Source organism: Papio anubis, chromosome 12 (assembly GCF_008728515.1).
Source record: "Papio anubis isolate 15944 chromosome 12, Panubis1.0, whole genome shotgun sequence".
NCBI classification, from domain to species: domain Eukaryota; kingdom Metazoa; phylum Chordata; class Mammalia; order Primates; family Cercopithecidae; genus Papio; species Papio anubis.
Window position 1 is genome coordinate 113,655,971 of NC_044987.1, and position 12,937 is coordinate 113,668,907.

Genomic DNA, 12,937 nt, shown 5'->3' on the forward strand with positions numbered 1-12,937 from the left:
GGGGCGGAGCCTGCGTGAACTGGAGGCCGGGGAGCGCCGGCTGGAGGCTGGAGCTTCCGGGCCCTGGAAAGGGGTCCCCACGCGTCCCGAGTCGGAGGCAGACCCCTGGGTTTGAGGGGAATGGGCATTTGGGGGCGCCTGAACCCAAGACCTCTGGATGGTAGGGGTGCCCGGGCGTCCTGGACACCCTGCGGGACTCGGGGCTCCTGCGGGGAAGAAGGGGCGCTTTACTGCCCAGGGAGTGGTCAGGGGGGTGGAGAAGGGCTGCGGGTACCCTCAGGAGGTCTGCAACAGACGGGGCCAGCTGCGCAGCCCAGGAGTGGTAGTGGTCCCCCTGGGTGACAGGCCTGGCTCTATCCTCCCCCAGAGCTGCCCCGTCCAGATCATGGATCCTGAGGTGACCCTGCTGCTGCAGTGCCCTGGCGGGGGCCTGCCCCGGGAGCAAGTACAGGCCGAGCTGAGCCCCGCCCACGACCGACGCCCACTGCCAGGTGGGGACGAGGCCATCACTGCCATCTGGGAGACCCGGCTAAAGGCCCAACCCTGGCTCTTCAACGCCCCCAAGTTCCGCCTGCACTCAGCCACCCTGGCGCCCATTGGCTCTCGGGGGCCACAGCTGCTTCTGCGCCTGGGCCTTACTTCCTACCGAGACTTCCTGGGCACCAACTGGTCCAGCTCAGCTGCCTGGCTGCGACAGCAGGGGGCCACCAACTGGGGTGACACGCAGGCCTATCTGGCGGACCCACTGGGGGTGGGCGCTGCACTAGCCACGGCCGATGACTTCCTTGTCTTCCTGCGCCGCTCCCGGCAGGTGGCTGAGGCCCCTGGGCTGGTGGATGTGCCTGGTGGGCACCCTGAGCCTCAGGTGAGATGCCAGGCTGGGCACAAAGACCCAGACGGCTCAAGGGACCTGCAGCTCTCCACCCTCCCAATCCTCCCAGCTTTGGTTTCCTCATTCCTTAAAGGGAAAATTGGCCTGGTGTTTCTCTGAAAGTTTGCTCAGGGCAGTCCAGCTGCCTCCCCACTGACCCCTGCCCCAGTCCTGTGAGAAACTAGAAAACACAGGGGGGAAAGACTGGGCACAGGAAGAAGATGCCCTACCCCACCCCTGCCCCCTGTGTATCCCTTTTGAAGCTGGACCGCTGGTTGTCTGCCAGGAAAAGGACACCAGACGCAGGATCACTAAGTCTCTTACACTGTGCCACATCAGGCCCTTAGGGCCAGCAGGTATAGGCTTGCTGGTCCTGAGATGGGGCAGGGGGAAGAGGTGGGGAGCAGGAGCTGAGCCTGACCTCTCACAGGCCCTGTGCCCTGGTGACAGCCCCCAGCACCAGGACCTCACTGGGGAGCTGGTGGTACGTGAGCTCTTTTCCAGTGTCCTTCAGGAGATCTGTGATGAGGTGAGTGAGGGTGACCTGGACAGGGTGGTAGACATAAAGGGAGGGGTTAGGACTTGCCAGAATTCTACAGATCTGGGCTGGCGGGAGGCCTGCAGGCATCTGGCCAGCAATGATAGAAGAAATTGGCTTTGCAGCTAGGCATACTAGGAGTGGAATTCTAGCCCGCAGTACTCTCTGCCTTGGATTCTTCTTCTTTTCTTTTCTATTTTTTAGACAGAGTCTCGCTCTGTCGCCCAGGCTGGAGTGCAGTGGCGCGATCTCAGCTCACTGCAAGTTCCACCTCCCAGGTTCACACCATTCTCTTGCCTCAACCTCCTGAGTAGCTGGGACTACAGGTGCCCGCCACCATGCCTGGCTAATTTTTTTGTATTTTTAGTAGAGACGGGGTTTCACCATGTTAGCCAGGATGGTCTCGATCTCCTGACCTCGTGATCTGCCTGCCTCAACCTCCAAAAGTGCTGGGATTACAGATGTGAGCCACTGTGCCCAGCGGATTCCTCTTCTTTTGTTTTCTTTTTTCTTTTTGAGACAGAGTCTTGCTCTGTTGCCCAGGCTGAGTGCAGTGGTGCCATATCGGCTCACTGCAAACTTTGCCTCCTGGGTTCAAGTGATTATCATGCCTTGCCCAGCCAAGGATTCTTCTTTTCAATGGAAACAATGATAAATATCTTACCTACTCCCCAAGTTTGTTGAAAAAGGAGTAAGTGTGGCAGGGCGTGGTGGCTCACACCTGTAATCCCAGCGCTTTGGGAGGCCGAGGCCAGTGGATCATCTGAGGTCAGGAGTTCGAGACCAGCCTGGCCAACATGGCAAAACCCCGTCTCTACTAAAAATACAAAAATTAGCTGGGCATGGTGGCGTGCACCTGTAATCCCAGCTACTCAGGAGGCTGAGGCAGGAGAATCACTTTTAACCTGGGAGGCAGAGGTTGCAGTGAGCTGAGACGGCGCCACTGTACTCCAGCCTGGACGACAGAGCGAGACTCCATCTCAAAAAAAAAAAAAAAAAAAAACGGAAAAAGGAGTAAGTGGGAGTCCCAGTCACTAAATTGACTTCACTTGGGTGACCTTGGGCAACGTGTTCAATCTCTCTGGTTTTGGTGTACCTGTAAAACAAACATGCCCATCATCTGATATTCTGTGATGCCAGGCCCTTGATCTACAGGCTGTAAAGTGCTGTACACAGGCAACAGGCTGTTTTTCATTGAGAGGGGCAGGGATGTGGGCAGTGGCATTGATAGGGGGGACCTCCCCCTACCCCACCCTCCACCGCAGGTGAACCTGCCGCTACTCACCCTGAGCCAGCCCCTGCTGTTGGGCATTGCCCGAAACGAGACCAGTGCTGGCCGAGCCAGTGCCGAGTTCTATGTTCAGTGAGTGGGCTCGGGTACATGATCCTGGGTCTTGGGGAGGTGGGTGGTGAGGAGTGGGCTGAGGCAGCTGTGGCTCCACAGGGACCCCGCAGGGGCTGGTCACCCACTAAGCCACCCTGTGTTCTTGTCCAGGTGCAGCCTGACTTCTGAGCAGGTGAGAAAGCACTACCTGAGTGGGGGACCCGAGGCCCACGAGTCTACAGGAATCATCTTTGTGGAGACACAGGTGCAGAGTGACAAACCATCTTGCTTGGAGGCCAGGGCTGGGGCCTGCAGAGGCCTGGCAATGCATTATCTCGTAGGGGAGGTGTTGGCTGGGTCACAATTCCCTCCAGAGGCACAAGATTTGCCCTTAGTGCAAGGGAAAGGTCCAGGGACCTGTTCAGCCCCTTAACATGCTTCCCTAAGGACAGTGCAGAGGTCTCTTGAGGCTCAGGAATTCTGGGCACAGCCCTGGCAGGAGATGTGGCAAGCTTGAATGCCTGGGTCTTGTTGTCTCCCCACAGAACGTGCGGAGATTGCAGGAGACGGAGATGTGGGCTGAACTCTGCCCCTCGGCCAAAGGCGCCATCATCCTCTACAACCGGGTTCAGGGAAGTCCTACCGGAGCAGCCCTAGGGTCCCCAGCCCTACTCCCACCGCTCTGAAGATAATAAAGGACTTTATTCTTGGATTCCGTTGGCATCTGCTATTTCTGTGACAGAGAGGAACAGTGGGCCCTGAGTGCGTAAGGCAGGACAAGTGACCTGAGGAAAAAAAAAAAAAAAACCCGCCCAGCCTCAGTGTCCTTCTCTACAAGCAGAGGATAAGAGCTATGGCTCCCTTGACTGCCTCCTGAGAGGCTCCGGGGCCGAAGCAGCTCCGTAAGATATGCCTCGCTGCAGAGGGGAGCAACAGAGGAACGGAGAGACGGTGGCCGGGCCGAAAGCGTCACAAAGCCTCAGAGAGCGGGCTCTGTCCCGCCCGGTCCCCGGGTGGGCGCCCGCGCCTGTCCGGAGAGTCCACAGGCTGGGGGACCGTAGGCACCAAAGGCCAATAGACATGTAGGGGCGGGGGCTCCACCGATTTTTTTTTTCCCGCCTGGTGGACGTGGTCTTCGCATCCACGCCAATGAGAGGGCGAGGGCGGGGCCTGAATAGACGCAGGAAATGGCGACGGCCGCGGGTCATTGAGCAGCGGGGGCGGGGCCTGGTTGTGGCCCCTCCTTCGCCCGTCCACAAGCTCCCTGGGTGGGAACGGGGTCTCGGGGTACCTGGCTGGTTGGCCAGACCCCGAAGCCAGCGCTGGGAAGGGCTGCGGATGCCCGGGTGAAAGAAAGGGGCAGGTCCAAGAATACGCAGGTCTGGTCCTGGGCAAGAACTGCCCCCTCCCGGGGCCTGCTTCAGTCTTCCTTCGCAGAACACCGGGCTGGGCCCCTTCTCTCTGCCCCCGGGTACTTGAAGTCTAGCCCCCATCCTGGTACCAGTGCGCTCTTGGTAGCCTCCTTTCCCAGCTGTCCGCCCGCCGCTATGCCGCCCTTACTACCCCTGCGCCTGTGCCGGCTGTGGCCCCGCAGCCCTCCCTCCCGGCTCCTCGGAGCGGCCGCCGGGCAGCGGTGAGTTGGGCGCCGGGGGCCGGCCCGGTTGTTCAATGGGTTTCTGTTTGCCCTATGTGCTGAGATAGTTGTGGTCTCTACTCCGTGTCAGGAGGCTCCCAGGTTTGTCTCAGGTAACCCTCGCCTTCCCTGCTGAGGATCAGAGATAGAGAAGACCCCCAAGGTCATACACCGATTTAAGCAGCAGAGGAGGAGTTTGAGTCCAGGTTAAACCCAACGCTCTTACCACAGCTCTAGTGGTTTTCAAGCATCACTGTGCATAACCCTCTGTGGGAGGTGGGAGATGGGGAGGTGTTGGGTACAAAAATCCAGATTCCTCGGCTCTGCTCTAGAGATTCTGAACTGGAGGAATCAATTAGGTGGGGCTCAGGAATCAGTTTTTTCTTTCTTTTTCTTTTATCTTTTTTTTTGGAGACGGAGTTTCGCTCTTGTTGCCCAGGCTGGAGTGCAAATGGCACAATCTCTGCTGGGCACAACCTCGGCTCACTGCAACCTCTGCCTCCCGGGTTCAAGTGATTCTCCTGCCTCAGCCTCCCCAGTAGCTGGGATTACGGGCATACGCCACCACAGCCAGCTAATTTTGTATTTTTAGGAGAGACAGGGTTTCTCTATGTTAGTCAGGCTGGTCTTGAACTCCTGACCTCAGGTGATCCGCCCTCCTCAGCCTCCCAAAGTGCTGGAATTACAGGCGTGAGCCACCGCACCTGGCCAGGAATCAGTATTTTCCAACAAGTTTTTGGACTCCACTTTGAGAAATCCTGACCTGCACTATGCCTGAAACACTCCAAAGGGAGACAGATTTGTCCTGGGACCTGTTTCAGCCCTCTCAGCTCCTGGTGGCTGAGTTGAAGGGTGTAGCCCAGGGAGGGGCTGGGAAGGGCAGGGCAGAGCTAGCTTCTGGGTTCCCTCAGCCCCTGCAGGTTTTCGACTCTGTCCACAGGTCCAGCCCCAGTAATTATTATGAACTGTTGGGGGTGCATCCTGGTGCCAGCACTGAGGAAGTTAAACGAGCTTTCTTCTCCAAGTCCAAAGAGGTACCGGTACCCCTAAGGTGGGGAGGGGGAGCAGGAACTCTGAGCCAGTGGGGGTGTGCTTCAAATTCCCAGGAGTAGACCTGCATCTCTGGCTGGTGCCACATTTTTTTCAGCCCTCATAGGGAGTGGCGGGTGCTCAAGGGTGGGGGAAAGGCTGTGGGCAGGAGCCAGGGGTCCTGTCTGATGGGCTGGGCTTCGTTTTCTTGACCTGCCTGCCTGCTCTTAAGAAACCTGGACCGGGGCATATGGTGAATGCAGGGGGCTGGCAGGTGGGGAGGGCTTGAACGCAGGAGGAGGCAGGAGTCCATGCTCTCTGGCCTTCTGAGGAGTGGGCAGGCCTGAGTGAGGGTCACTGACCAGGCAGGGCTCCTGGGTATGACTGGAGCCCTGGTGTGGGTGGATGTCATCAGCATGGGTCCTGGGGAGGGACAGGCAAAGGGAGATAAGGGGAGTCCTGCCCCACCCCAGCTGCACCCGGACCGGGACCCTGGGAACCCAAGCCTGCACAGCCGCTTTGTGGAGCTGAGTGAGGCATACCGTGTGCTCAGCCGTGAGCAGAGCCGCCGAAGGTATGACGCTCAGCTCCGCTCAGGTGGTCCCCCAAAGTCTCCACAAACCACAGCCCATGACAAGTCTGCCGGCCAAACACACAGGTACAGTAATCCCGCCCTCAACTTGCCCCACCCCCAGGTCTCTTGGGGAGGCTCATTTCCACAATGTCCCTTCCTCTGCCTCCCAGCAGCTCCTGGGCATCCCCCAACGCACAGTACTGGTCCCAGTTTCATAGAGTGAGGCCACAGGGGCCCCAGGCGAGGCAGCAGCAACACAAACAAAACAAGCAAGTGCTGGGGTACTGCCTCCTCCTCATGCTGGCGGGCATGGGCCTGCACTACATTGCCTTCAGGTGATGCCTGTTCTCCCTGGGGTGATGGGCAGAGGGCAGGAGGGTGGGCGAATTCCAGTGTGGTCAGCCAGTCCTCCACAGCACCTCGTGTCCCGTACTATTGTGTCTCTCAAGCGAAGAGTTGCTTGAAATCGGTCTCTGGAGCCTCTCCTTGCTTAGTAAAGACAGCGCTGCACTAAGAGCTAACACTGTCATTTACACTTTTTCATATTTCAAATATAAATCTTTCGTGCTGGCTGCCAGGAAGGGATTGAGCCAAACAAAATCAAGCACAAGCAGCAAATGCAGCACAGCTCATTCATTTGGCAGCAGGCATCTCCCCGCCACTCTCGCGTGCCACGAAGCTGATTCTCTTTTTTGTTTTCTTTTTTCTTTTTTTTTTTTTTTTGAGGTGGAGTCTCACTCTGTCGCCCAGGCTGGAGTACAGTGGCGCGATCTTGGCTCATTGCAACCTCACCTTTGCCTCCCGGGTTCAAGCAATTCTTCTGTTTCTGTCTCAGCCTCCCAAGTAGCTGGGACTACAGGCGTCCACCACCACACCTGGCTAATTGTTTTGTATTTTTAGTAGAGATGGTGCTTCACCATACTGGCCAGGCTGGTCTCAAACTCCTGACCTCGTATGATCCATGCGCCTCGACCTCCCAAAGTAGAGGGATTACTGGCGTGAGCCACCGCGCCTAGCCACGAAGCCGATTTTCTACAGCAAATACCTAAAGGCCAGTGCCCACTGCTAGCAGCCTGCCTAGTTCAGTGATGGAGTTAGATGCATACCCTTTCTAGTCTTCTGGGAGGAGCACCCCCATGTCCACAGCTGCTGTAACACCTCGAAGTGGCCAGGGACTTCGGATGCCATTGGACCCTAGACAAGCCAGGGCCACTCTGAGCCCTCCCTACCTATCACAGGCAGGGTTAGGCTGAGGTCCCTAACCCTGTGTGGGTTAAAAAGCTGTGAGGCCCCTAGAGTGGGGTGGAAGGGGGCAGGACTTCAGGGACAACAGGAATTCGAGTCCCAGGGTTAATTGTGACACATTGCAGGAAGGTGAAGCAGATGCACCTTAACTTCATGGATGAAAAGGATCGGATCATCACAGCCATGTACAATGAAGCGCGGGAGCGGGCGCGGGCCAGGTCTGTCCCTGCTCTATTCTGCCCCCTGCTCCCTGTCCGGGCACCACACTTCGGGATCCCCATCCCAACCACCCAGGTGCCCTCTCCTCCAGGGCCAACAGAGCCAGCCTTCAGCAGGAGCGACAACAGCAAAGGCAGCAGCAGCCGCCACCTGGAGCCAGCCCAGTCCCGAGATGCAGTGCCCGGCACGGCCCTGAGGGGCTCACCTGGATAGGGCCTGCAGTGCGTTCCCGCCTTGCTTCCTTCCCTGGACTGCCCGCTTCCCAAAACGCGTGCAATAAAGTGAGTCGCAGAGCTAGTGTGCGCCTCCCTCCTTCAGGCCCGGCGCCCCTGCCCCGGCTTCGCCGAGGGGCAGCGCCCAGCCCTCTGGGTAGTGACTGCGGCGACCCGGGAGCCCGGCCTGGGCGTGTCCCTGCCTCACGGCGGGAGGCGGTGCGATTGCGGCCCGGTGGGAGGCGTGTCTGGGTCACATGAGCCGCCCGCCCGCCAGCCCGGGCCCGGCCCCCGCCCCGCCGTCCCCGCCGCCGCGCCGCCGCCCGCCGCCGCGGCCGCCGCCCTCCCGGCTCACTCCGGCCGCCTCCGCTGCTCTGCGCTGCGCTGCCTGCAGGGCTCGGGAGGGCCGGAGAACCCACCACGCCCGGCCCCGCCCCGCGCGCCCGGGCCCCGCCATGGGGCTCTGGCTGCCGCCGCCCCCCGCCCCGCCGGGCTAGGGCGATGCGGGCGCCCCCGGCGGGCGGCCCCCGCGGGCACCATGAGCCCCCTGCTCCGCCGCCTGCTGCTCGCCGCGCTCCTGCAGCTGGCCCCCGCCCAGGTACGTGCGGCCCGACAGCGCGCCCGCCAGCCCGCCCGCCAGCCCGCCGTGCCCTCTCTCAAGGTTGGCGGAAGTGAGAAGGCGACCCGCGGCCTCGGCCGGGGGGATCTGCGGGGTCCGGCCTTGGACGCGGGCGTCTCGGGGGCCCGGCGCGTGCATCCCCTGGGAGGTGCCCCTCCCCGCTGGCCCGCCAGCCCCAGTCTGGGGCCACTCCTCCGCCCCACCCCGTCCCCTGGGCACCGCCGGGGGCGGGGCTCCCTCAGTGCTCGCAGGACCTGCTTCGGTGCCCACTGTGCGCGCTCCTGATCTGCATGCAGCCCCCAGACATGCTAGGTTCTGCGGCCTGGAGATTTGACGAGGCTGCCGGAGCACCTGTTGTGTTTTGGGCCAGGGCAGGTCCGGGGTGGCCAGGAAAGGACAGGTAAAGCTAGAGCAGTGGCCACAGGAACAGAGCAATCTGGAAAGATGTCAGAGAGGTGGTGAAGCCTCCTGATGCAAGGGCAAAGCCCCAGGGATGGCGACAGGGAAAGACCCTCCTAAAGTGTACCTTGGGTACAGGTCTTTTCTCTCCCACAGGCCCCTGTCTCCCAGCCTGATGCTCCTGGCCACCAGAAGAAAGGTAATACTCATAAAAACTCGGCACTAGCCAGCACTGAGAGGGTTTGTCATCGGCCCTGATTCCAGGTGCCTGGTGTCCATCATCTTGTATAACTTCCCTAGAATATGCAAACTGTTATTCTACCCATTTCACAGAGGAGGAAATTGAGGCAGCGGGGTTACTGGGATCTGGATAAACAGGGCAGGGGAAGACAGGTTGTGAGGGCAGAGTGGGGAGGGCTACTGGAGGGTGGCTGTGACTTGGGGACTGGGGGGGACAGCTGCTGGGAGCAGCTGCAGGAAAAACAGTGAGGACTTAACCCCTACCGGTCTGCTCCCAGTGGTGTCATGGATAGATGTGTATACTCGCGCTACCTGCCAGCCCCGGGAGGTGGTGGTGCCCCTGACTGTGGAGCTCATGGGCACCGTGGCCAAACAGCTGGTGCCCAGCTGCGTGACCGTGCAGCGTTGTGGTGGCTGCTGCCCTGATGATGGCCTGGAGTGTGTGCCCACTGGGCAGCACCAAGTCCGGATGCAGGTACTGGGCATATGGGGCAGTGGGCAGGGGATGCAGGTACTGGGCATGTGGGGCAGTGGGCAGGGGATGCAGGCACTGGGCAGGTGGGGCAGCGGGCAGGGGATGCAGGTACTGGGCAGGTGGGGCAGTGGGCAGGGTGGATGCTGGCTGGCTCTGGGGCTGGGGCAGCCTGGAGACTGAGGCACAGGAGGTAGGGTTGGGGGGAGGGCTGGTGGCCAGCCTCCTGGCTGTTGGGTGAGCTTTTCTCCCTCCAGCCTTAGAGCATCCCCTTTCTCTCTCTCCCTCACTGTCCCCCCGTTCTTCTCCTGAGCACAGATCCTCATGATCCGGTACCCGAGCAGTCAGCTGGGGGAGATGTCCCTGGAAGAACACAGCCAGTGTGAATGCAGGTGCCAGCCAGGCCCAAATTCTGAGCTTACAGAGGCCAGGCTGGGGGGGTGCTGGGTATGGTGGTCCACAGAACTGGGGACCAGGTTCCTAAGAATAGAGCCAAGGGTAGGCCTTGGATCTGGGGCAACAAAGTAGGATGCTTGGGTCAGTGGCTCACACCTATAATCCCAGCACTTTGGGAGGCCCAGGTGGGCAGATCATCTAAGGTAAGGAGTTCAAGACCAGCCTGGCCAAGATGGTGAAACCCCATATCTACTAAAAAAAAAAAAAAAAAAAATTAGCTGGGTGTGGTGGCGGATGCCTGTAATCCGAGCTACTTGGGAGGCTGAGACAGAAGAATAGCTTGAACCCAGGAGGCGGAGGTTGCAGTGAGCTGAGACCATGCCACTGCACTCCAGCCTGGGCAAGAATAGGGAAACTCAGTCTCAAAAAGAGAGAGAGAGAGTAGGATGCTGGGATTTCCTGATCTTCCTCCTCTTTGTGTCTATCTCTCTTAATTTTTCAGACCTAAAAAAAAGGACAGTGCTGTGAAGCTGGACAGGTGAGTCTTTTGGACTCCAGCTGAGTGGGGGCAGGGGGAGTACAAGTGAGTCCGGAAGCTGTTGCCCCTCTTTCTCCTCCCACCTGTCCCCCGCTTTCCCTTTTCCTCTGCTCCCCAAGCCTGTGTTCTCTGTCCCGACCCCAGCTCCAGGGAAGACTCTTCCTTCCCACCCCAGACATGTCGCTTCTCCTCCCTAGGGCTGCCACTCCCCACCACCGTCCCCAGCCCCGCTCTGTTCCGGGCTGGGACTCTGCCCCCGGAGCACCCTCCCCAGCTGACATCACCCATCCCACTCCAGCCCCAGGACCCTCTGCCCACGCTGCACCCAGCGCCACCAGCGCCCTGACCCCCGGACCTGCCGCTGCCGCTGTCGACGCCGCAGCTTCCTCCGTTGCCAAGGGCGGGGCTTAGAGCTCAACCCAGACACCTGCAGGTGAGGTGTCTGTAGGGTGGTGTTTGTTTGGGAAGGCACCAAGGTCCTGTCCTGGAGCAGGTCCAGGGTGAGCCTGCCAGTAGGAGGAGGGCCAGGGAAGGGGAAACTGTTGAATGTGTTGAACAAATATTTACCAAGCAGCTGCTGGCACCTGGAGCTATGTAAGCAAGTCCAACATTCTAACTCAGGAGTCAGATACAGGAGGGACGATGCCAGCAGAGGATGTCAAGGGCTGTGGTGAGGGGCACCTGGCCTCATCTTTCAGAGGTCAGAGATCTCTTGGAGGAGGTGACATCTGCCTGGGGTAGAAATGTGGGACATAGCTTTTCCAGCTTGCAGTTCGGGCCTTCCCAGAAGCCCCTGTGGTAGACATCTCCCTACCTGTGGGCTTCGAGAGGACATAGTGGAACCCTCGTACACCCTTATCTGATGTATTTCTCACCACCTCTCTCCTGCAGTGAGGCCATGGGGTGACATCATATGGGCCAGGCCAGTGGGGGCTCCCGAGGAGTGTCAGGAGGGGATGGCCTTCACAGAAGGTTCATCCTTCCCCCTGCAGCCTCCAGTGCCCAGGGCCGAGTGGTGCAGCAGGACGCTCAGGTTGTGATCTTAGTGGGCCCGAGGCACATGTGAGTCCAGGGCTGGGGCTGCGCTCCAGCCAGCATGAACAGATCACTTCCTCCCTCCTCAGGTGCCGGAAGCTGCGAAGGTGACACATGGCTTTTCAGACTCAGCGGGGTGACTTGCCTCATAGGCTATATCCCAGTGGGGGGACAAAGAGGAGCCTGGTAAAAAACAGCCAAGCCCCCAAGACCTCAGCCCAGGCAGAAGCTGCTCCAGGACCTGGGCCTCTCAGAGGGTTCTTCTGCCATCCCTTGTCTCCCTGAGGCCATCATCAAACAGGACAGAGTTGGAAGAGGAGACTGGGAAGCAGCAAGAGGGGTCATATACCAGCTCAGGGGAGAATGGGGTACTGTCTCAGTTTCTAACCACTCTGTGCAAGTAAGCATCTTACAACTGGCTCTTCCTCCCCTCACTAAGAAGACCCAAATCTCTGCATAATAGGATTTGGGCTTTGGTACAAGAACTGTGATCCCCCAACCCTGATAAAAGAGATGGAAGGAGCTGTCCCTGCCTGTGTCGCTGTTTGTCACTGTCCAGGCTGGCTGGTTTGGGCATGAATGTTTGCATCACTAAATCTAAAGCTTGTCTTGCTCCCTCGTCGTGCAGATGGAAGAAATGAGGACTAAGGCTCCACAGCAGATCCCAGGCAGGGCCAGAATTATGTATTCATCACTTTCATGTTATTGCCAGGCATGGGAGTCAGGGAGAGCCCAGTCCACAGCCTGCCCTCCTCCTCTTCACGGGGGTTCTTTTCTGGAAGGAGACGACCTTCTGTGGCCAAAGAGCCTGGGGTAGGACCCAGATCTGCTGAGTGACCTTGCTTGTCACTACCCCTGCCTCTCTGAGCAGCAGTTTCCACATGTGCACATAGAGGGAACAGAAGATTGCTATGGTTGGCGTCCTCGGGTCTCAGAGAAGTTTGAGACTATCTTTACATAACAGAAAAAAAACACTTGTTCTTCCTGCCAGGCAGCACTTTCAGCATCTGCTGCTTTTTGTTCCCTGCAGCTTGAATCTAAAGCCCCGGTACCTGCCCTGTCTTAACTTCACTCCCATTTCCCTGAAAGGGAAGCACCAAAGGTCTGGGGCTGGTGGGCCTGGTTTGGGCGGCAGGCTCCCCTCAAACCAACCCACACAGTTTTTTTCTTTCCTTTTTTTTTTTTTTGACAGAGTCTCACTCTGTCGCCCAGGCTGGAGTGCAATGGTGCGATCTCCGCTCACTGCAACCTCCACCTCCTGGGTTCAAGCGAGTCTCTTGCCTCAGTCTCCCAAGTAGTTGGGATTACAGGCGCCCACCACCACGCCCAGCTAATTTTTGTATTTTTAGTAGAGATGGGTTTCACCATGTGGGCCAGGCTGGTCTGGAACTCCTGACCTCAGGTGATCCACCTGCCTCAGCCTCCCAAAGTGCTGAGATTAAAGGTGTGAGCCACCACGCCCGCCCAACCCACACAGTCTTCTCCACCCTCACCTCCCTTGCACCCTGCAGCTCCCTTCACTAGTTGCTGCCTGAGATTCTCCTGACTTGTCTATCCCAGCCCAAGCCCAGCCCCCACCCTTCTCCCTGCAGC

At 58.9% G+C, this 12,937-nt stretch overlaps 3 protein-coding genes across 15 annotated transcripts; all 3 read left to right on the forward strand.

Annotated features, from left to right (window-relative positions):
* The first annotated feature begins 2 nt into the window (after positions 1 to 2).
* NUDT22 (nudix hydrolase 22) lies at positions 3 to 3,445 on the forward strand. 10 transcript variants are annotated; one of them, XM_009185748.2, is made up of 6 exons: positions 3 to 109; positions 368 to 865; positions 1,302 to 1,400; positions 2,675 to 2,772; positions 2,905 to 2,998; positions 3,279 to 3,445. In XM_009185748.2, the coding sequence occupies exons 2-6, from the start codon at positions 386 to 388 to the stop codon at positions 3,417 to 3,419; spliced, it is 912 nt and encodes a 303-aa protein (XP_009184012.1). In that variant the 5' UTR covers positions 3 to 109; positions 368 to 385; the 3' UTR covers positions 3,420 to 3,445. The 10 variants fall into 10 exon arrangements, 5 of the variants coding, with proteins under 5 accessions (XP_009184012.1, XP_003909676.1, XP_017803787.1 ...); XM_003909627.2 differs by having other exon boundaries at positions 11 to 160; XR_001894726.2 differs by lacking the exon at positions 3,279 to 3,445 and adding an exon at positions 1,135 to 1,227 and having other exon boundaries at positions 11 to 865; positions 2,905 to 2,943.
* A 410-nt stretch (positions 3,446 to 3,855) lies between these two features.
* On the forward strand, positions 3,856 to 7,730 carry DNAJC4 (DnaJ heat shock protein family (Hsp40) member C4). 3 transcript variants are annotated; one of them, XR_637124.4, is made up of 6 exons: positions 4,391 to 4,572; positions 5,307 to 5,400; positions 5,869 to 6,053; positions 6,143 to 6,304; positions 7,340 to 7,432; positions 7,525 to 7,665. XR_637124.4 is itself a non-coding variant. In XM_009185749.4 (5 exons), exons 1-5 carry the CDS (start codon positions 4,281 to 4,283, stop codon positions 7,644 to 7,646), a joined length of 837 nt encoding a protein of 278 aa, XP_009184013.2. In that variant the 5' UTR covers positions 3,856 to 4,280; the 3' UTR covers positions 7,647 to 7,730. The 3 variants fall into 3 exon arrangements, 2 of the variants coding, with proteins under 2 accessions (XP_009184013.2, XP_009184014.2); XM_009185749.4 differs by lacking the exon at positions 4,391 to 4,572 and adding an exon at positions 3,856 to 4,366 and having other exon boundaries at positions 6,140 to 6,304; positions 7,340 to 7,730; XM_009185750.4 differs by lacking the exon at positions 4,391 to 4,572 and adding an exon at positions 3,856 to 4,366 and having other exon boundaries at positions 7,340 to 7,726.
* A 219-nt stretch (positions 7,731 to 7,949) lies between these two features.
* VEGFB (vascular endothelial growth factor B) lies at positions 7,950 to 11,872 on the forward strand. 2 transcript variants are annotated; one of them, XM_003909622.4, is made up of 7 exons: positions 7,950 to 8,243; positions 8,820 to 8,862; positions 9,182 to 9,378; positions 9,694 to 9,767; positions 10,274 to 10,309; positions 10,507 to 10,742; positions 11,434 to 11,872. In XM_003909622.4, the coding sequence occupies exons 1-6, from the start codon at positions 8,184 to 8,186 to the stop codon at positions 10,718 to 10,720; spliced, it is 624 nt and encodes a 207-aa protein (XP_003909671.1). In that variant the 5' UTR covers positions 7,950 to 8,183; the 3' UTR covers positions 10,721 to 10,742; positions 11,434 to 11,872. The 2 variants fall into 2 exon arrangements, with proteins under 2 accessions (XP_003909671.1, XP_003909672.1); XM_003909623.4 differs by having other exon boundaries at positions 10,608 to 10,742.
* Positions 11,873 to 12,937: the final 1,065 nt, after the last annotated feature.

Excerpts from the sequence above, each read along its gene's own strand:
- NUDT22 (XM_017948298.1), top strand. The coding sequence starts at position 158 with ATGGTAGGGGTGCCCGGGCGTCCTGGACACCCTGCGGGACTCGGGGCT. Across the intron at positions 2,773-2,904 it reads AGTGCCGAGTTCTATGTTCA|GTGCAGCCTGACTTCTGAGC; the intron begins GTGAGTGGGCTC and ends GTTCTTGTCCAG. Across the intron at positions 2,999-3,278 it reads TCATCTTTGTGGAGACACAG|AACGTGCGGAGATTGCAGGA; the intron begins GTGCAGAGTGAC and ends GTCTCCCCACAG.
- DNAJC4 (XM_009185749.4), top strand. The coding sequence starts at position 4,281 with ATGCCGCCCTTACTACCCCTGCGCCTGTGCCGGCTGTGGCCCCGCAGC. Across the intron at positions 4,367-5,306 it reads GGAGCGGCCGCCGGGCAGCG|GTCCAGCCCCAGTAATTATT; the intron begins GTGAGTTGGGCG and ends CTCTGTCCACAG. Across the intron at positions 6,054-6,139 it reads TCTGCCGGCCAAACACACAG|CAGCTCCTGGGCATCCCCCA; the intron begins GTACAGTAATCC and ends TCTGCCTCCCAG.
- VEGFB (XM_003909622.4), top strand. The coding sequence starts at position 8,184 with ATGAGCCCCCTGCTCCGCCGCCTGCTGCTCGCCGCGCTCCTGCAGCTG. Across the intron at positions 8,863-9,181 it reads TCCTGGCCACCAGAAGAAAG|TGGTGTCATGGATAGATGTG; the intron begins GTAATACTCATA and ends GTCTGCTCCCAG. Across the intron at positions 9,379-9,693 it reads AGCACCAAGTCCGGATGCAG|ATCCTCATGATCCGGTACCC; the intron begins GTACTGGGCATA and ends TCCTGAGCACAG.